Source organism: Kogia breviceps, chromosome 3 (genome assembly GCF_026419965.1).
Source record: "Kogia breviceps isolate mKogBre1 chromosome 3, mKogBre1 haplotype 1, whole genome shotgun sequence".
NCBI classification, from domain to species: domain Eukaryota; kingdom Metazoa; phylum Chordata; class Mammalia; order Artiodactyla; family Physeteridae; genus Kogia; species Kogia breviceps.
The window spans coordinates 171,139,681-171,160,889 of NC_081312.1; the positions used below are offsets into that span (position 1 = coordinate 171,139,681).

Here is a 21,209-nt window from a genome sequence, read left to right on the forward strand (position 1 = left end):
GGCAGGTGGACTCTCAAACACTGCGCCACAAGGGAAGCCCAAGGATTCCTTTTATTTTATTTATTTATTTTTTTAAACATTATATTATGTTATATTTTATTTTATTTATTTTTCTTTTTGGCTGTGTTGGACCTTTGTTGCTGCGCACGGACTTTCTCTAGTCGCAGTGAGTGGGAGCTACTCTTCCTTGTGGTGCGCGGGCTTCTCACTGCAGTGGCTTCTCTTTTTGTGGAGCACGGGGGGCTCTAGGCATGCAGGCTTCAGTAGTTGCAGCATATGGGCTCAGTAGTCGTGGCTCGCAGGCTCTAGAGTGCAGGCTCCAGAGCACAGGCTCAGTAGTTGTGGTGCGCAGGCTTAGTTGCTCTGCGGCATGTGGGATCTTCCCGGACCAGGGCTCGAACTTGTGTCCCCTGCATTGGCAGGCAGATTCTTAACCACTGCGCCACGAGGGAAGTCCAAGATGTTTTCAACAAACTGTAGGGCTTTCACTTTCCCTCCATCACCAAGAATCCTGGCTGAGATGGTTTTCACAAGTTTTCCAAAACGCGTACACCATCACTGGGTTGGGAAAAGTGGGCCTGCTTGGAAAAGAATGAGTCACCTAACTCCTGTAGTGCAGGTTTGTTTCTGTTTGGAGCCCCAACTTTCCAATCGTGTGGGGTCTGGTGGGAGGTAGGGCATCACTTCTGACTGAGAAATCTTCATGGGCTAATAATTCTCTCTCCTCACTTCCTAGCAAGTGGGATGTTAAATAGGACCTAGGCTGAGGAGTCAGATACTCTTTCCTGGACTCTGAACTTTGAGGAAGTGAGTTAAAGATAGGGCGAGAGATGGAAAAGCATCCATGGCGCAGGAGTCCAGGGGCTCGATCCTCCCTCGGGAAACAGAGCTGGTGCCAGGATCTCCCGGTGGGGGAGATGGTGGGGATACTGGCGACGTGCCGGGTGATTTCGTGGTCTACATGACTCTGTTCACACCCTCCACCTTCCAGTCCATTTGCCAAACCTTGTTCCCTAGTTCTGATCATAGATTCTATGAGCTACTTGGTAGCCTTATATTAAACTCCTTTATGGCTTAAACTAACTAGAGTGGTTATCTGTTCTTTGCAACAGAGAGTCGTCATGGGCACTTGGACGTCAGCTTCCTGTATAAGGGCTAGTTTGCCTGGGTTGCTTTTTGCCATGGACTTTCCCCCTCTCTCAGTGTGCATCTCCAACACTCGGCAGAAGAAGTGGAAGTTGACCTGGGTCTGGGAAGAGAGAGAGAGAAAAAGGTGTCAGGAGAAAAAAAGCAGTGTGAACAAAGCCACGACAGCCGGAACCAGCAACGCGTGCACAGGAGCCAAGGATGAGCACCTGCTGTAACACAGCAGGTTTGGCCTCCTGGCGCCAAAGAGGGACAGACGGGTGTGTAAGGGGCCGGGAGAGCCATGGAATCACAGTGCAGTGGAAATGGAGGGGCCGAGGAAGGATTCTGAAGAGGGAAATGACCTGAGGGAAGCAATGTTAATACAAGTCAGTAGATCTTTAAAAACCCAATTCCTAGGTCTCAGCCTGGGAAACTAGATGGCAGAGTGGTCCCTTGCGAGGCATCCACTCTTTCATGATGCCATTGTGGGTCCTGGTGCAGAGTTCCTACAATGGGCAGCATTGAGGGTGAGGTGTTAGTGAGGAGAAGGAGTTTGACTATCACCATGGAATTGGCCCCCTTACCAGGCTGAGGTTCCCGTTACTCGGAGTATTTAAGCCAGCCTGGACATCCAGCCTGTCGTCCTGTGGATGATCTTGGGAGGAAGGAGGGATTTGACTTCAAAGGTCAATTTAACTTCTGTGAATCTATGAGTCAGTGCAATAAGGAGCCATCCAGATTTTAAAAATATGTAACACAATGCTATTTGCATGTAATAAAGATACCTGTGCACAAAACAGTATGAATTTTACAAGAATATACATTTTGTAAGATTACATACACATTAAGCACAGTTGAATGGCTTTTAGTGGGGAGCAGGAATGGTGTATGAAGAGAAAGGGAATTAATTAATTAATTAGTGAGAAGGGAAAGAAAAAGATGAGATCCAAATATGTATTTTGGGTACTCATAAAAAAGACATGAAATAGTGGAATGCCAGTTTCTGATTTAGTTGGTAGAACAAACTCCTCAGTAGTCATCAATCGGAATCTTATTTTTAAGCTCTCATTATTTTTAAGAATACTAGACTTGGCTCGTAAATGTCTCTTTTATGCTGTGACATTATTATTTATTAGGGCAATCAAAGGAGAAGCACTTTTGATACTGGCATGTCCCAACCGGATCTCTACTTGAGAACTCCGTAACTTAAATCACCCAGCCACAGTTTGTTTTAGTTTGCTACTCGTGATAATATGAGAGAGAAAATATAGTTGATTTAAAAATTTGTTTTAGTAGAGGGCAATTTTCTCAAGTGGTTTTTCACAATTACCTATATCATCAGGGAAAGGTAATAATCCTTAAAAGACTGTGCATCATTATACAATGTATTTGATTTTGAAAAGAGGAAGGAAAGTCTCTCTCCCTCTCTCTCTCTCTCTCACCCTCTCTGCAATGAGATTAACTCTTTCCTGCCACGTATCAAAAGCTGTGTTGCAAAACTGCTTTAATGAGCCATCACAGCTAACTCAGCTTCACTTAATTTAAAAAGAGAGGTGAAATTACTCCCATGTAAAACTTGACATTCAGATTCTTTATCAATGTGTCCTCAACAAGATCAGTCACTTTCTTGACTCTGTTTTCTTTCTTGTATCTCAGACAACCCACATGGGATCACTTTCCTTCTGCCCAAAGTGCATTCCTGAAAACTGTGCTACTGAAAGTGTAGTCCACAGAAAGATTGCCAATCTTCATACTGTCAGTTACCACCACGAAGTACAGAAATTGAGAATTTAAAACTTGTATAGCAATTTAGCATTGCCAAATATCCAAGGGATGATCAGTGTACTTGACCTGTTGAGCAGGGAATAAACCAAAGGTCCAAGTCTATGACAGATTGAACATTTAAAAAAATACAAAATAAAAAACCTGGTTCTTCACCATGAAACATTTGAGAAACACTGCTTTAGAAATTCCTCTAATGAAGGTATGCTGGTGACAAAATCTTCATCTGTATTTTACCTTCGTATTTGCAAGATTGTTGCACTGGCTATAGAATTCTACATGGACAGTACTTTTCTTCAGTATATGAAAGGTATTTTTCCATTGGCTTTCAGCCTTTATTGTTACTTTTGAGAAGTCAGCTGTCACTCTAACCATACCTTTTTTTTTTTTTGCGGTACGCGGGCCTCTCTCTGTTGTGGCCTCTCCCATTGCGGAGCACAGGCTCTGGATGCGCAGGCTCAGCAGCCATGGCTCATGGGCCTAGCCACTCCGCGGCATGTGGGATCTTCCCAGACCGGGGCATGAACACATGTCCCCTGCATCGGCAGGCAGACTCTCAACCACTGCACCACCAGGGAAGCCCAACCATACCCTTTTTAAATTTTCTTGTTTTTAGATGCTCTTTGCTTGTAGTTTCACTGTGATATGTGGAGGTGTGAGTCTTTTTATTTACTCTACTTGAGATTTGTTGTACTCCTTAAATCTGTAATTTGGCATCTTTCATCATTCTGGAAACTTTTCCATTATTATTTCCTCTAATATTGGTTCTTTCCCCTTTCTCTTTCTTCTCCCCTTTTGAAACATCAAATAAAATGTATATTAGATATTATCAGTCTGTTCTCTATGCCTCTTACCCTTACTTCTGTATTTTCTGTCTTTTTGTTTCCTTGTGCTGCATTCTGGATAATGTTTTCTGACTATTTAAGATAATGAGGGCTTCCCTGGTGGCGCAGTGGTTGAGAATCTGCCTGCCGATGCAGGGGACACGGGTTCGTGCCCCGGTCCGGGAGGATCCCACATGCCGTGAAGTGGCTAGGCCCGTGAGCCATGGCCTCTGAGCCTGTGCGTCCAGAGCCTGTGCTCTGCAACGAGAGATGCCACAGCAGTGAGAGGCCCTCATACCACACACACACACACAAAGATAATGAGCACTCTGTTGATAATTATTGTCTGATAATTCCACTATCTGAAGTTTATTTCTGATGCCTCTTGCTTCTGTTGGTTGCTACTCATGGTGTCTCACTTCCCTGTTTGCCTGATTATCCTTGATGGCAATCCTACCTCACAAGGGGTTTATGTTTGCTTCTGCTAAGTTCTTGGGGCCTTACCAGTCTCAGACACTTAAACCCAGTGTAAAGCTTTAGGTAGTCTGAACTGGGATGCCAACCTTTAGGTTTTGGTTACTTCTGGTTCACTTTTACCCTAAGACTGCCCTCCTTTGGGTTCCAGCTTATCTGGGGGTGACCACATCTTTTGTAAACTCTGGACTATAATTTGGATCCTTCTCCATCATGAACGTCACAGAATGAAAATTCATATTTTCCCAGATTGGCAAATGTGCTACAGATTCCTTTCTATCTTATCACCTCTTTAAGAAGGCAGTTTCTTTATTTTAATCTGCAAATTTTGGTTGTTTTCAGCAGTATGATTGGTCCAAATAGCCCACTTTACCATTCCTCAAAATATCATGCACTTCTATTCCTTATTTGGAGCAGAGAAATGACTAACGTAAGAAGTACTTCGGGAGGGGACTTCCCTGGTGGTCCAGTGGTTAAGACTCCATGCTTCCACTGCAGGTTCAATCCCTGGTCGGGGAACTAAGATCCCAGATGTGCTTCAGGAGTGGTCAGCAGGAGAGAATGACCATTGGAGTAAGAGACTAGAGGAGTCATATGGGAGTGGAGTTTACTTACCCTCGTTGCTCCAGGACACAAAACAAAGTCCCCACTTTGACTCTTTGGGTCACTTGGGCACAAATGTCATGTGAGGTTGGGTCAAATTCAATGCATCAGCAATGATCCATTTAGTAGAATTTGTGGACATTTTTGTCTGTCCTAAAATGTATTTTCAAAAACAAATTAGACTGTTCATGCCCATTAAAACAAAACTCTCATTTTCTTTAGAAGAATCTATCTGAAAAGGGGGCACCTGGGTCTTATTTCCCACACTAGAGATTGCAGGCTAGAATTGCAAGCTGTATGAACAGTTCATTTGCAGTTCTGGGATTGGTTCCTTGAACAAACAAAATTGCCTCAAATGAGAGTTCCCAAAATGTCATATTACATAAATACTGGAATTCTACAGCAGTGTTTCTCAAAGATTAATACATTTACAAATCACATGGAGATCTTGTTAAGATGCAGATTCTGATTCAGCAGGACTGGGGTGGGCCAGATATTCTGCTTTTTTTTTTACAAGCTCCTAAGTGATTCCAGCGCTACTGGTCCCCAAACCTCTCTTTGAGTTGCAAGGACTATAGCTCGGAACATTTCACAGTGAACCTGGATCTGTGTTCTTTCCCTAAACCAGGTTTCTCCACATATGGAAAGATTTTTTGAATTTAATAAAAACTGGAATGTCAAGAGAAGAGCCGTCTTAACTGGCAATGCCATTAAGTATTTACAGTAGTGCAGCAGGCCCATCTCTTCACACGGGCTTATCTTTTGGGGCCCCAGAAATGTGGGCAAAGAAGAATGCATCATGATTCTCTATGGAAGCAGAAACCCAAACCAAAATCAGTCAGCAGTTTCACATTTTTGTCATTGAACATACTAATGAATGGTTGTTTTTATTATTTTTCTTTACTTGTTTTTTTTTCCAGGTCAATCATTTTGTTTTTATTTTAATCAACTCTCTCTATCTTAATCCTTGCTTGCTCTAAGAAAACACTTTTATTTGAAAAGCTTTGTCTTTTAGTTAAGTAAATAGTCAGATGGGAAGAGAATGAGGGGTGGGGTTGAAGGGCAGTTCCTTCCTGTGAAAGTCAGACCTGCCCTTTGCAGAACTGACCAGGTAGCAACCTGCAGTGCAGGGTCATGTGGAGAGCAGAAAAGATGCTGGAAATCTCAGGACTACAGATGCCAGCAGCCCCAAGTCTTAGGTGAGGCTCTGTTAAACTGGGGACAGGTGGGGTCCCTTCCTCAAAGGTCAGCTCAGATGGGGAGGAAGGCAGGTCAGCCAGTTCGTACTAGTGGAGAAAGTCCCCAAAGTAAGACTCTAAATAGTAAAGCTAAGCCACACCTGGAATTCTCCATCTTCCAAGAGCATACAATTTGAGCATCCCTGGATGGCTGTGCAGAAAAAAACATTGGAAGTATTTTGCTGAGAATTAGGTGGTGTGTTGTTGGAGAGCATCTCCTGTGAGAGGCTGGATGGGGCCACCTATGGACTAAGTGGTCCAGAAACCAGAGTACATTCCTCCTGCAGGCTCTGCTCTCCAGCACCGCATCCTCCCTCTAACTCGTTGGGAGCCACTTCTGCGTAAGGTGGTACCAAGTTCTCACACTTGACATCACTTAGGACCTTGCTACTCAAAGTTGTGGTCCACGGGCCTGCAGCAGCAGCATTGTAATGGGAGCTTCAGGAATGTAGGTTTTCAGGCCTCACCCCAGACCTCCCGAATCAAAACCTGATTTTTAACAAGATCCCCTGGAAGTTTACATGCATATTAATGTTTGAGAAATGCTGACCTAGAAAAGTTGTTGTAACTGAAGATGCCCTTCCTTAGCCAGGTTTGGAGAACTGACCCTGTGGCCTGGCCAGGAAAGCAGATGAGGGCTCTTGGTCAACTCGTTCCTGAGACGGAAGGACCTCTCAAGGAAACCCAAGATTCGGGATCATCTGTGTTTATATGGACTCCTTCTCATGTTCCAACTTGTGAGTTTGGAGTTGCCTGAATCTTTCTTCTTTTTTTTTTTTTTACTTTGATATAATGAGATAAATATATGGTGTGGGATTATCTTACTCTTTCTTCTCTAGACTGTTCCAGAAATAATCATCCATAAGCCTTTGGGGAGTTGAGATGAAAGCTTTTGAAACATGAAATTTTGGTTTAAATGGGATTTTTTTGCTGGTGTTACTAATTAAGATTCTTGTCAAAACTAGGCCAACTCCATGCCATCCAGTTGGCAGTATGTTTAGAATCCCTCTGTAAACACACAGCGGCTTGTGCAAATAGGGAGGCTTTTCTTTCCCATCATAAGGAGGGCCTGAAATAAATCCCTGACAACTCTAGAAGTTTGTCTTTGCCATAAAAATAGTGGAATTCATTGAAAGCTACCTCACAGCACCCAGACAGGATACGGGCTGGCCAGTTAATTGGCCCTGGGAACAGGTGGGTGGTGGGTTTCATTCTAGTCAAGCTGCAAAGGGGAGAGCCATCTTAGCTCTGCTTTCTGGAGCATTTAAAGCTTTGCAGTTAGGTGATGCTAGTATCCAGATAGAGTAAACGAGACGCCTGGTTTTCATTAATGACCCTGTAGGACAACTGTGTAGTCGCCCTTCATGAAAAACTTCTCCCAAGCTTTTCCATGGCTGGTGGCTGGTATCGCTGTGCTCCTCTTTGAAAGAGAAATCACAGCTGTCAACTCCTGACTTCTGTATGGTTAGTGGAGCGGAAGGAAGAGTTTAACTCTTTTTTCTTTAATAAACTGTGTGCCAGGCAGTGATCATGGGTGGCCAACACAGCCTAAAAAGCCAAGTAGCTGGAAGGAGCTGGGGCTGGAAGAGCCATAAGGGAGCAAACGACACCAGCCCAGGGCTTTGTATATTGTATGAGCAAATAACCATGTATTGAGTGAATGAGCAATTGATTCCCCACAGGGACAGAGATTTTGTTTGTCGTATTCATCTCTGTTTGCTCAGAGGCAAGAACGGTGCCTGATAAGTAGACTCTCGATAAATCTTTGTTGAATGTGTGAACGGATTGGACCATTCGCCTTTGGGAGGTAACTCTTGAAACTGAGTCCATTTTGCATCACTTAAGTTGTTTTTTTTTTTTTTTTTTTTTTTTTTTATAAGATGATGTACGGCGAATAATCTACCATTTTGGGGGAGCTCTGCTCTCTCGTTTTTTTTTTTCTCCTGTCGCACATTTCTTCCCATTTACCACTGCCTACAGAGTCCCCATACTTCTTTGCCCTGCTTACTTGATGGGGTCCTCCAATCCCTGAGCTGATCCAAGGACTATTGCTGAGTTAATGAAAACTGCTTGTTTATCAAAGCAGGACATGAAGATACGGGCCAAAAATCCAGTATCCAGTTTACAGACTTTTAAAAAGCAACAGCTGTGGGGATTTTCCTTTGGAAATTTGCTAAGAGCTAATGTAAGATTTAAGTAGCTCTTAATGTAAGATGTAAGTACATCTCACAGAATGGCAGACAATTTCCCTAGTTATTGGGCACTGCTCAGGCACTGTATAAAGACCTGGTGTGTTCAGGCTATAGAACTGCTTGGATAGAGAAGCCGTGTGAGGGCGAGGCCGTCAAATTCTGCCCGATCACATTTACTCTGAAGCTAAGCCAGTGATATGGCCGATTGCAGGAATCAGACGGCAAGTAGCACGCATCCGGCATGAGCAGTGGGGACAAGCCTGTCTCCTCTGACGGCACATAGGCTGGCAGGCAGGGAGAACTCAGGCTCCTACCCGGTGCTGCCTTGTGATTCCATCAGTGAGGGAGGGGAGAGCTGCACCTTCTGTCTCCTTCCCAGGTTGGGATAGTGATGATGTGTCTTGACACTGAAGTGACTTTGCTCAATTCAAAGGTGCTCTGATGGAGAAAGGGTTTCTTTTTGAAAAGACCTTCATATTTTTCTTCTAGGTCTTTCCTACCAAGGGAGTAGGGCTCGTGCAACTGAGCGAAGGGTGCCTGGGAGGGAGGGTGATCTGGCCTCCATCCAGGGTCAGGGAGAGAAAGTACTAATGACATTTCTAGCTGGGTGACCTTGAGCAAGAACCTCAGCCTCTCTGAGCCTCAGGTGGACAGGTTATTACCACTTGGGGGGTAATTACATTTCCTTTGATAAATGCCTTGTTGGCACATGGTAATGACACTTGCTGCCATTTATTGAGTACCTGCTATTATTATGACCTAAACTTTGAGAATTAACAGTATAGATTACAAAAGGAGTCATCAGCCTTGTGTGCTAATCTGGGTACCGCATCATTAAGAGGAGAGACAGCGAAAGCTTCTTTGCATTAACCCCTTCACTTGTGTTATAATAATAGGTTAACATAACCACAGGCCAATTCTGTGGTTCAGTATCAACGTCTCCTTTCTAGAGCTCACTTAGCTTGGATAAGTGGCTAAATTTGGTTACTTCACTATATGTATGTGTGTGTGTGTGTGTGTGCGCGTGTGTGTAGGGTATGTATGTGTGTGTTTTGAAAAATTTCTGTTATGCTTGTTGGCCTAGGATCACTATTCAGAAAGCTGCACTGCTGTATTAATTTATGCAAAATCCTTGTAGAATTGACCTATCCTGTAAGATGCTTTTAAAACATTTTTTGAAAGAATCTCAAACTTAAAGTTGCAAATGCAGTATTATTTTTTAGTGGGATTGTTTGAGATCAAGTTGCCAACCTAATAGTTCATCATTTCTGAATACCTTAGTGTGTATTTCTTGTAAACAAGGATGTTCTTCTGTGTAACCACAGTGCAACCATCAAAATTAGGATATTAGAAATGATACATTTCTATAATTTACCTCTCTCTGGAAATTTTCTCAGTCCTTGCTTAATGATCAGGATGTTGACGTTGCTGAAGATGACAGACTAGTAGCATGCAGAATATCCCTCAGTCTGAGTTTGTCTGATGTGTGCAGCCTCCACCGAAGCCAGCCCCGCATGGATACCCTTCACCCCACAAGGGCTCGCATCCCCTGGGCTGGACCACTGCCTGACACCCCTTGCAGATGACCCTTCTATGCAGATGTCCCCTTCATCCTCTTTGGCTTCTTCACCCCACTCTGGGCCACTGTGACCCCTTCCCTCCAGCCCTTGCCCTGTCTCACCTAATATCTGTAGGACTGGGTAGTTCAGAAAAGGTTGGAATAAGAAGGACCATACCAGTTTTTTATGATTTGGAATACAAGCCTTTCCTTAGTTTGAAAGATTATCCCAGTTAGTTCAAATCACCCTGAAACTTGAGCTGGTGTCAACCCCATCCCTGGAATGAGACAGAAACCCCAGAGCTAGGATGCTCTCTAGTCGATCCTCAGGAACAAAGCTTTCCTTCCCCAGCCCCACATTTTGCATTTCTACTGCTCTTGTTCCTGTTCTCAGTTCTTTGCTTATGCTTCCCAAATACAGCAAACAAACAAAACTTTCACAACCATCAATGCCTTCTACTGATGAAGTGGGAAAGGATTACAACATTACAGTTTGAGGTGAGAAAAATAACAAAGCAAAGCAAAAGTCCTTTTCAAGCGAAGTATTACCCCAAAGACTAGGATTTCACTCAACCTCACTTTAATCTCTGGTGCTTTCTGTGTCTTACTGCAAGCATCCCACCTGGAGGGTACTTCTAGCACCCACTGCGGTTCAGATCTGTACCCCTTTGGGATGGGTTGGCACCCAGGCTTGCCCCACATCACGTGTCACTAGAGCGGGGACAGCCTCCTGCAGCAGTCGCTGTCCCAGGTCACACTTGTGCTTTGCTGCTCGCCAGCTTCCTGTTTCATGGCAACACCACTCATCCATTTCAGAACAAGCTTCTACTTAAAAATCCGACCGTGGCCACTTGTGTTCAGAAGTGTGAAATCAAGTAGATATTTTGGAAAAAGCTTCCTGAAATAATAGGAACTTTTGACTGCTGTTTTCACACAATTTCTTTCAAAAACATTCCCAATGTATGGCTAAGTGTTGATCTAGGCAAGGCCACTTGAAGTGGGAGGGATGGTATTTAAAAAATCCTCTTACCTGTTGACATTAGCTTCCTGGATTTTTTTTTCTTCTTTTCAACAAATCTTAATGGAACAAATGACATGACAAAATACTCTGAAAGCATCTGCAACCCGAGCTCCACCTACACACGCCTCCAGATAATCATCTCGACAAGTCTGAATGCCCGTTTTCCGGTGGGTGTCTCTGGGGCTGGCTCACGGCTCCACGCTCCGCGCCCAGGATCTCCGAGTTCATTCCCTACATACTTGCCTCTCTTTTTTTGATGTAATCGGGCAAGGCAAAGCAAGTGCCCTCTCAACAGTTCTGAACCCCTGCATCTTCTGTCAAATGAGTTTGGCTTTTGAATGGTGCCTGGAGGGAAGAATTTCCTAGCATTAGATTTACATTATTTTCCTGCTGTGCTTTAGCTATCATTTAAAAAATTCCATTCACACTAGCAGAGGAAATAGTTTCAAGAAAATAAAGGGGTTGAAAATCTGTCTCCTCTGCACATGCATAATTCCCACTCTGCCCCACTGTCAAAGAATCAGGCCAGCAGACGTTGGCTAGAATGACCTTCTCCAGAGGTGAAAACACAGTAGGAAGGAGATGTGGATCGTTCAGACTGCTTTATTCTTCTCTCTATATGGGCAGGAAAGTGGCTTCTCAGAGTGGGATGGAGTGTGACTGGTGGGTATGTGGTCTTGGGAGTGAGACCACTCTAAGCCATTGCTCGTCAGGGAGAGAAATCTGGATGGCAAGACGGCATGGTGTGTGGTGTGAGACAGGTGACAGTAACACAGGGCTCACCTGGAGACGAGGGGAAGACGTGTCCAAATCCTTCCTCAAGCTGGGGGAAATGCAAGACATCAAGAACATTGGTGCTCAGCTCTCCTTGGGGAAGCTGCGACCTTCATGTCATAATTTTCACAAAGCTGACCTCGTAGCATCTGTAGATAGCAAAGTGCTTAAATTAAATCCAGCTCAGTCAAGTGTATCTAGAGAATCCCTTGAAGAGATGCTGAGAGAAGTGATCGATATATCTGATCATGATTCTTAACAAGGCTGATTTTCAGACTGGTGTGGAGAGCAGAGTCCTACAGCTGTGAAATTGGACAGCTTATGATCAAGTGTTGGTTCTGTGTGTGAACCAGGTCCCCATTGGTGGACAGGGTCGGTGGGCACGGCTGCCCAAGTGAGCCTGTCCAGTAGGAAGGACGTGCCCACTTTGCCAGACTGATAGACTGGAAGGTCCAGGGACATTTTTTTTTGTCCCTATGGTCTACGTATTTGATGCACCGCCTAGGCCTAGAGACTCATCATTCCCATCTGTGCTGGAAAGATCATGTAATGGTAAGACTGGGGAAAATCAACTTAGTGTTTTGATTCTATTGCTTAAGAGTAAACACAAGGACCCACCAAGCAGCTGATGGTCATCTACCATCACCAATTTGGATTCTGAAATATTTCTTGCACTGGCCAGCTCTCAATGCCCTACTTTTCTGCCATTAGGCAATACTTGATTCTTTTTATTTTTTATATATTTTTTAAAATTTATTTTTGGCTGTGTTGGGTCTTCGTTTCTGTGCGAGGGCTTTCTCTAGTTGCGGCGAGCGGGGGCCACTCTTCATCGCGGTGCGTGGGCCTCTCACAGGCAATACTTTTAGTGTGAAGACATTGAAGGGACCACCTAGGTCAAGTAACCGAATCTTGATACTTAACTGAACCTTTAAAGCCAGTCAAGGCGGACCCCAAAAGAACAGCACAGGAGGCAGGCACTTTTTGGTTTAGGGGAAGGAAGGGAAGGCCTATAACAGGGTCACAGGCAACTAACTCCCAAGACAGATACTCTGAAATATCGTCACCTCTGGAACAGTTAGCTTCCTGCTGGCCTGATGTGAGCTGGGCAGCTTCCAAGGTCACACCGTGGCACAGACAGGACAAAGCTTCGTGGAGTTCACCTGCCACCCGCCCCCACCCCCCGTCTCCAGCCCCATCCATCTCTCTGAGTGCTTCTTGGCTTGGGATATGCACCACACATTAGTGATGGGTAGAGTTTGCCATGAGAGTGCTTAGAAATATACATGAACTTGAGGCATCGAGTCCGGAGCAGGAAATGAGAGCCGAGTAGAGGGATGGAAGCTCTTTTGGAAGGAGAGAGCATCCCCTCAGCCGTCTTAGACCTGCCAAGCCCAATGCTGTTCTCCGAGTGGATGACAGGACTCAATAAGCACGTGGGACTGTCTGCGCTCAGGCCCCACTCCCCGTAGGAAAGTCTGTTGTGGATCTAAGGGTAGGAATTTGGTAACATTTTGCCCTTGGGGTTTGTGTGGAGGGAAAAATCATGCAAAGTCTTTTTTAGCTTTGACTTCTGTGATTCTATGGAAACAAGGCAGCAGTGCTGAGAATCCAGGGAAATAAAGAACAGCTAAAGCAGGGAAACTTCGGGGTGGGGCCGGGAAGAAAGCAGAAGGAAGCATAATAGGATGCATTTGAGACGATGCCTGGCTGTTCACTTTTGTCTCTGAGATCTGAAGTAAGGAAGCTTTTCTATGGGCTCTTGATTTGGATCTGAGGGGGAGACTTATTGGTAGTGTTTAGAGAACAGCTTTGGAGGAGAGGGAGGGGTGTCTGGATATCCTATTGTCTGGGCATTTTCAACCTCGTCTTGTTAATAACGCCTTGGCATTTCCCCACCCCCTTAGGAACAATGGCACAATAAGACAACATTTCATTTGAATTGTACTCTCTATTTATTGTAATCATGGGATGAGAAAATCTCAAAGGCTCAGAAATGTAGCTCTGGGATGGTCTGCGTGCTTGAGACTGGGGCAGAGATGCGCGGTGCGTACTCTGTCTCCATCTGCAACGCTCCTGTGTGGTTCAGACATACACTGAATTTGTGGCAGATGGCCGGAGTGCTCTCAGAGTTTGGAGTGAGTATATGGATATTTACATATACACAAACATGCCTGGAGCAGCTGTCTGTCCTCGCGTCTCCCTGGTGAAACCGGAGACAGGGCCCCCAGGTCAGCAGCGCCGGGCCAATTTCACTGTTCCTTCTGACAGCATGTTCAAGGTACAAGTCCCACAAGGACCTTCCTCTGAGGGTCCTGGGAGCCGTCCTTCACTCTTTGATCACACAAAGTGGTGCAGTTGGAGAGACAGATTGGAGATAAAGAGGGCTAGTGAGAAAGTACCGCTATTGATCTTGGTGAATTTGAGACTCCAAAGAACGTAACAAGTTGTTCCATCCAGCACCTTGATTTGAACTTCAGAAGACCAGTTGAAATTACCCCGGTGTCCCTTCTGTTCATCTGCTTTCTTCCACACTGGTGTAGTTTGATGTTAAATTATCTGATTAAAAAATAATAGGTGAGGGCTTCGCTGGTGGCACAGTGGTTGAGAGTCCGCCTGCCGATGCAGGGGACGCGGGTTCGTGCCCCGGTCCGGGAAGATCCCACGTGCCGCGGAGCGGCTGGGCCCGTGAGCCATGGCCTCTGCGCCTGCGCGTCCGGAGCCTGTGCTCCGCAACGGGAGAGGCCACAGCAGTGAGAGGCCCGCCTAGCACCAAATAATAATAATAATAATAATAATAATAATAATAATAATAATAATAATAAGTGACAGGAAACTGTAGAGAAAAGGGACTTTTATCTAGGATTGGATATAAATGAGACACACTGACAAGGATTGTACTTACGAGTTTAACATAATCTACATGTAACCTGTTACAGGAAAGATTTTTAAGATGTTTAACAATAACTTGCTCATCAGTGTCCCCACCAAAAAACATTCCAGGGCTTGGGTGGCCTCCACCCTCTGGGATGAACAGGCGACTACACAGCCGGAGTCCCTGCTAGGAATTCACCATGTGGAAGTGATGACACAGGTACAGGAGTTGGTGTTAAGATCGTCATGTACTGAAATCTGTGTTGAACAGTGAACAGTGCGGAAATGGTGGGACCTTTCTGGCCAGCTGGTACTAATGTGATAAACACTCTTCTCTTTATCCAGGTTGCCCAGCACAGCTGCTTCTATGCTCAGAACAAGGCAGTTGTCACCCAGAGGAATGGTCCTGTGCTGTCTGGCGGATGCCTCTCCGTGGGGGGGGGGGGGGGGGGGGGGGGGAAGAGAGTGACCTCCCCAGCTTGGATGGCCAGTTATGGTCAGAGGTAGATGGGCTCCAAGATTACTGTCCCTTTAGTTTCTGCTCACATCCCCAGGTGTGTGTGCCAGAATGCTGCACTGCACTAGCCTCGTGGGTCTGGTCTACATGCTGGTCTACAGCATGGGGCCCCCGCTTGGCTGGGACCAGTTCGTCCTATGACTCTCACCCTCGGCTGACCTCAGGTCACAAGCACAGAACACCTTCCCTCTTTTGAACTTCCTATCCGGGTCCTTGGCTTCTTTTCTGCCACAGACCACAGCCAGAGTCCCCTAGCCGACGTCGGCTGGCCTCTCCAACGTTCAGAATTGGGAAGCAATTCTGGCCACTGGCAGCAACCCCTCTGCAGAACCCTTCACCAAGGGCTCCCGGGGAAGCCTTCCTCCAGCCATGAGTGTTTCTTCTGGGTTTCCCGTATGCTTGTGGCACCTGCTGGCTCTACAATTGTTTAACTAAGAAGAGCAATCCAAGTTATTCCTCTCTCAAGAGTGACCAGTCGGCTTCTCTTTCTCGGGCACAGTAGTGCTGAGCGTTGGTTTAAATGCTTTGCCCTTCTGTGTACCTTGAAATGACCTAAAGAATCAAGCAGAACCTCCCAACTGAGGAATGGTGTTTGCATGTGGAGTGAGTGGATGTGAGCGTGTCCACGAAATACGAACCCACAGCAGACTGCCGGCCCTTGTGTAAGCAGGCCCCAGATGTTCCGGCTCCCTCCTCGACCCTCTGCCATCTGTCACAGCCCTGCCGTCTCCAAGGCCCACGTACATCACAGCCCTCTTCAGGGAGCCTAACTGAAGCCTTCCATCTGCCCGTGAACTGGCCGTGGCACCTTGCTCCATCCCCCCCATGGCTCTCCACTTGCTTGACACCATGAGTGTCTTTCTGTGCTGGTCCAGACACCCTGAAGTAGAACTTCCTTGAGGAAGGGCCATGCTTTGGCTCATTCCTGTGCCTCCCTCCCATGGTCCAGCCCGAATCACCCCCACGTGTCATGCAGCTGATGCCCTGCAAATGTCAACTCCGTGAACTGAGGAATGTCCAGAAAAATGAGCAGCAAGTGCTGTGCCTCGGAGCTTGGGACTCCCGCCATGGGGTCCCGTTTGGTGAGCTGGAGGGGCACGGGAGACAGCCCTCTTCTTGACAGTAACACTCTCTAGGGCTTGGGAAAGCCATTTCCTGTTATCAACAACGATCAGAAGAGCTACCGTGCTGGGGTCTTTCCTTCCGTATTCTGATTTCTTCCATGCAGAAAGCTGGAAGTGTTATTATTTCTGATTTTCAGATGAAATAGAAACTCAGAATCAAGTTCTGGTCATTGTGGAGCTAAGGTTCAAATGCACGTATGTCTGTTACATTTGTTTTACATCAAACTACCTCCACTGGCCTTTCTGGGACCCTGCTGTTATACAACCTCGAAGTCCCCCAGTTCCAGCACCCCTGAGGTCCTGAGTGGTGAGGTCAGAGGGGAGCCAGAGAAGGCTCTGCTGTCGTGATGGGACCAGCCTCTTTCTCCCCTGACCCAACCCCTTCAATGAAGGTCTACGTTGAAGTGTTGTTTTCTGCTATCACACACACAAGCAGAAAGTGTTTGACCACGGTGACATTTATCTCCGTGTTGTTAATGAGCCTTGACTTAGCGCCAATGAACTCGACACAGTTCTAGCTGCCTGCTTCACATAATACCCCTGGATGGTGCTGGATGCAGCATCTCACTTTTCCCGTTGATTTTGACAACTTTGGGCCTGGTGTCCTGAGAGCTCTAAAGTGCTTCAATCACATGGAGGTTGGGATCCCATTGGCAGATGCAAGTGACAGGATGCTTCCTGGAACATTGTTAAACCTCTGGCCATACAGGAGGGTCCTACTCGGCCTTGCGATACTAAGAGATTTGTGAGCTAATCCAGAGCTGGAGAACAGTGGTTGGCGGAGAAGGAATTTCAGTGATGAGTAGGTTTAGTGGTAAATAAGAGATATTTGTTCTCATGGCCCATCTAGTCCAGAGATACCAGTGTACTCTCTACACATCCACCTAAAAAATGGAATCAGACCTAAGAGTGCCCTGGACTGTCTGCCAGCTTTTATTTCTCTAGTCCCTTGGGACTGCAATACACTCTGGAGTTTTTCAGCTCACTGTTCACTGGAAACTAAGTGATAAGCATATCCCTGCATTACAAGGTGGGCTTTATTGAAGGAAAATTAGTGTGAGAGCAGACAGCTATCCTTCTAGTTGCTTCAATGGCTTGCAAGGGAGACCGGGAAGCATGGTGGCCTTGGGTCTGTGGTTTGATGTGGTCAAGGAAGGTGGCCACTTCCAGCTGGAGGGTGGGCGTGGGAGGTGGGGAGAGGGCAGGAAGAAGAACAGAAAGGGATTTGTTTCTCCGCGACTTAAATCTACAAAACCGTTACAGGATAATCCAAACATACCTTAGATTTACCAATCGTTAGCATTTAGCCACGTTTACTTTCCTTCACTCTCACACACACAAAGATACTACACAAATATATTTATATAGGGTTATTTTTCTGAGCCATTTGAAAGTAAGTTGAAGCCGTCATGACACCTCGCCCCTAAGTACTTCAGAATTCCTCCCCTCAGATGAGGGGCATTCACTTACATAACCACACGACTACCATCACACACAACTAAACTAATAATTCGATAGGAAGCTTTAGTAAATAGCTCATAGTCACATTTCTCCAACTCTCCACAGCTTTCTTTTGCAGCTTGTGTTTTTCAACGCATAAGAGGGAAAGAATTTTAACAGATGCATATGTTTTTGAGAGTAGATACATTGGAGGAGTGGGAGTGAGGCCTGAAGAGTCACTGGGGTTGTTTTTGGGGTGAATTATTCTGTGAGAGTCATGCCCTGCCATTGTCATGACACCTGCTGTAACATAGTTCTTCATGGACTGTGGTATCAGGCTGTTTCTTTGCATGCGAGTCCAGAAAAAGACGAAGTCTTGAGAGAGCCCAGGATTTTTTTTGAGGGGGAGTTCATTTTTTTGGTGGAGAGATTACATAGGCCAGGATGATAATAGCTATTATTAGTATTTAACTTAGTGGTTCTTAGACTTTAGGGTTTTTTTTTCTTTTTTCCTCTCATTTGGTTAGTTTATTGGCCCCTTTTCCAGTTCAGTAATTCTTTCTCCTCCTCTGTCTAATCTGAGAAACAACTCGGCAATCAAATTCTTAATTTCAGCTAATTTCTTTTCTTTTTTAAGCTGAAGAATAGTTGATTTACAATATTATACTAGTTTCAGGTGTGCGACATAACCATTCAATATTTTTATAGGCTATACTCTATTTAAAGTTACTATGAAATAATGGCTATAGTTCCCTGTGCTACAGTATGTTCTTGTAGCTTATTTATTTTATACACAGTAGTTTGTATCTCTTAATATCTTACCCCTATCTTGCCCTCTGCCGCTTCCATCTCCCCACTGGTAACCACTAGTTTGTTCTCTATATCTGTGAGTCTGTTTCTGTTTTGTTATAATTATTCATTTGTTTTATTTTTTATATTCCACATATAAGTGATAAAATACAGTATTTGTCTTTCTCTGACTTTTTCACTAAGCTTAATACCCTTTTGGTTCATCCATGTTGTTTCAAACGTCAGAATTCCATTCTTTTTTATGGCTGAGTAGTATTCTATTATATATATATATACCACATCTTCTTTATCCATTCATCTGCTGGTGGACACTTAGCTGCTTCCATGTCCTGGCTATTGTAAATAATGCTGCTTTGAACATTGGGGTGCATGTGTCATTTCAATTTAGTGTTTTTGTTTTCCTTAAATATATACCCAGGAGTGGAATTTCTGGATCATATGGTAGTTTTATTTTTATATTTTTGAGGAAACTCCATACTGTTTTCCGTGGTGGATGCACCCATTTACATTCTCACTAACAGTATGCAAACATTCCCTTTTCTCCACATCCTCTTCAACATTTGTTATTTGTAGATGTTTTGATGGTAGCCTTTCTGACAGGTGTGAGCTAATATCTCATTGTGGTTTGATTTGCATTTCTCTGATGGTTAGCGATGTTGAACATCTTTTCATGTGTCTGTTGGCCATCTGTATCTTTTTTGGAAAAACATCTATCTGAGTCTTCTGCCCATTTTTTTAATTGTCTTTTTTGGTTTTTTGAAATTGAGTTGTATGAGCCATTTATATATTTTGGATATTAACCCCTTATCTGTCATTTTATTTGCCAATATTTTCTCTCATTCAGTAGGTTTTCCTTTCATTTTGTTCATGGTTTCAGACTTCATGGTTCCTAAGAAACCCTTAGAATGTTTGTTAAAATTACAGATCCTTAGCTTCTCCCACCAAAGATTATGATTCCATAGGGGTAGGACCTAGAAAGCTGTAGTTTCAAAGAACATTCCAGGGGACTCTGTTACTTGAAGAAGGAATGAAAATCAGTGAGGCCTGTTAGAGGTATACTAAAAAAAATTCCTTCATAGCCAAGCATATACACTTTTTTTTACAAGATAAATTATCAAGCTTTATGCATAAATTTTTTCTTTTTTTAATTTTAGAATTTTATTTATTTATTAGTAATCCATTTTATACATATTAGTGTATATATGTCAATCCCAATCTCCCAATTCATCGCACACCATCATAGTTAAGCATAAACACTTTTTAAACTCCAAATGAGTGATTTACTAATGACAGGCTTCTAGGAAAAAATTGCTCACATACACACACACACACACACACACACACACACTCACGCACACACACACACACACATGCACACAAAAGGCACTCAGTCACTTGTGCAAAGATAATGTTTTGAAGTGATGAAGGGCTTTCCTATCTGTCACCACACCATGTGAATAACAACCCCACTTACATATAATTTTGGAAAGAGCACTGTCAGATGAAAATCAAGCACACCAAAAAATAACAAGAAATATGGATTTCTTTAATTTCAGCTAATGTAAAGCAGAATGTAAAGAACCCAGGTCAAGGGTATCTTTCCCAGACCATGCTCTTCTGATTGCCAGGAGAAGGCCTGGATTGGATGACGAGGCAGAAGGAAGAGTTTTCAAACATATGTGCATTAGGTCCAGAAGAAAATAAAGCCAGGGCAAGAATCTTCAGTGCACTGCTTCAGTGGCTCCCTCTCACTCCTGGAAGAGCTTCCTTCAGGTGCAGGGTTTATCTAAAAGCGATCTATCTATCTAAACAGGGGTGCAGGATCTATCCAAAAGTGATCTAAGGAGTGTTCAGGGTCTATCTAGAAGTGATGTGTCTAAAGAGGGAAAAGGCCCCGTCACACTATGGGTGCATCTTGAAATACAATAGCCCTGGGGTCACTGGGACATTCCGAGGTCGCCCACAGCGAGGGTGATCCTGTTCAGACATTTTGGACCATGTCATCTAGCAGAACAGAAATAAAACCTTCTGCTACCTTTCCAGCAGGTGAAATATGATGTGAGAGCAGTATTTTAGCACCTGGAAACTTTACCAAAAATGTTGGGACCTCAGGGATGCCGTGTCAGGGGTGGGGCCTCCAGAATTGGTCGGGGTCCAGGGCAGTCTTCACATAACCAAGTATTATACCCAAAGAGACATTTTTCAGGGGCTTCCCTGGTGGCGCAGTGGTTGAGAATCCGCCTGCCGATGCAGGAGACACGGGTTCGTGCCCTGGTCCGGGAAGATCCCACATGCCGCGGAGCAACTAAGCCCGTGAGCCATGGCCGCTAGGCCTGCGCGTCCGGAGCCTGTGCTCCGCAACGGGAGAGGCCACAACAGTGAGAGGCCCGCATACCGCAAAAAAAAAAAAAAAAAAAAAAAAGAGACATTTTTCAGAACTGAGCAATTTTTGGAAAGAGATTCGGAAGCTTAGGGAACCTAAGGAGACTATTTAAGAGAGATATGAATATACTTAAACTGGATTAGGATTTACAGATGAGGGATGGAGTGAATTATCTCTGTGCCTTGAGCTTCTTTTTCATGAAAAAGATGATTTGCGAAAATATTTTCTACGCACAATTACTCAGAGTAGTGATGTCGTTGAGGAGGAACCAGCCAGCTGGTTGAATGATTGTAATAAGCACTCCAGTTTTGTCTGCATGGAAATATGACTGCATTAATTAGGATCCAGATGGATTTACTAGTATTTGCTGGTCTATAAATACCTGTGCTCTGGTGACTTGGATATGTTTAAATGTCCATAGGAAAGTATTTGATGAATTTCAAGAATTTTGCATTTAATGCACATAATAC

The 21,209-nt window shown here is 44.6% G+C and overlaps 1 protein-coding gene across 25 annotated transcripts in view; it reads left to right on the forward strand.

Moving 5' to 3' along the window:
* Positions 1 to 21,209, forward strand: part of PARD3 (par-3 family cell polarity regulator) — a 704,173-nt gene that overhangs the window by 674,621 nt on the left and 8,343 nt on the right. The window contains exons 26-27 of one of the 25 annotated variants that reach the window (XM_067030336.1): positions 1,113 to 1,406; positions 6,638 to 6,755. The exons of 20 other annotated variants lie outside the window; for them this stretch is intronic. In XM_067030336.1, the coding sequence (XP_066886437.1) occupies positions 1,113 to 1,364 (252 nt within the window). In that variant the 3' untranslated portion in view covers positions 1,365 to 1,406; positions 6,638 to 6,755. Of the gene's footprint in view, positions 1 to 1,112; positions 1,922 to 6,637; positions 6,756 to 21,209 lie in introns of those variants that run through there. 4 more of the 25 variants (XM_067030353.1, XM_067030342.1, XM_067030335.1 and 1 more) reach the window with 4 other exon arrangements.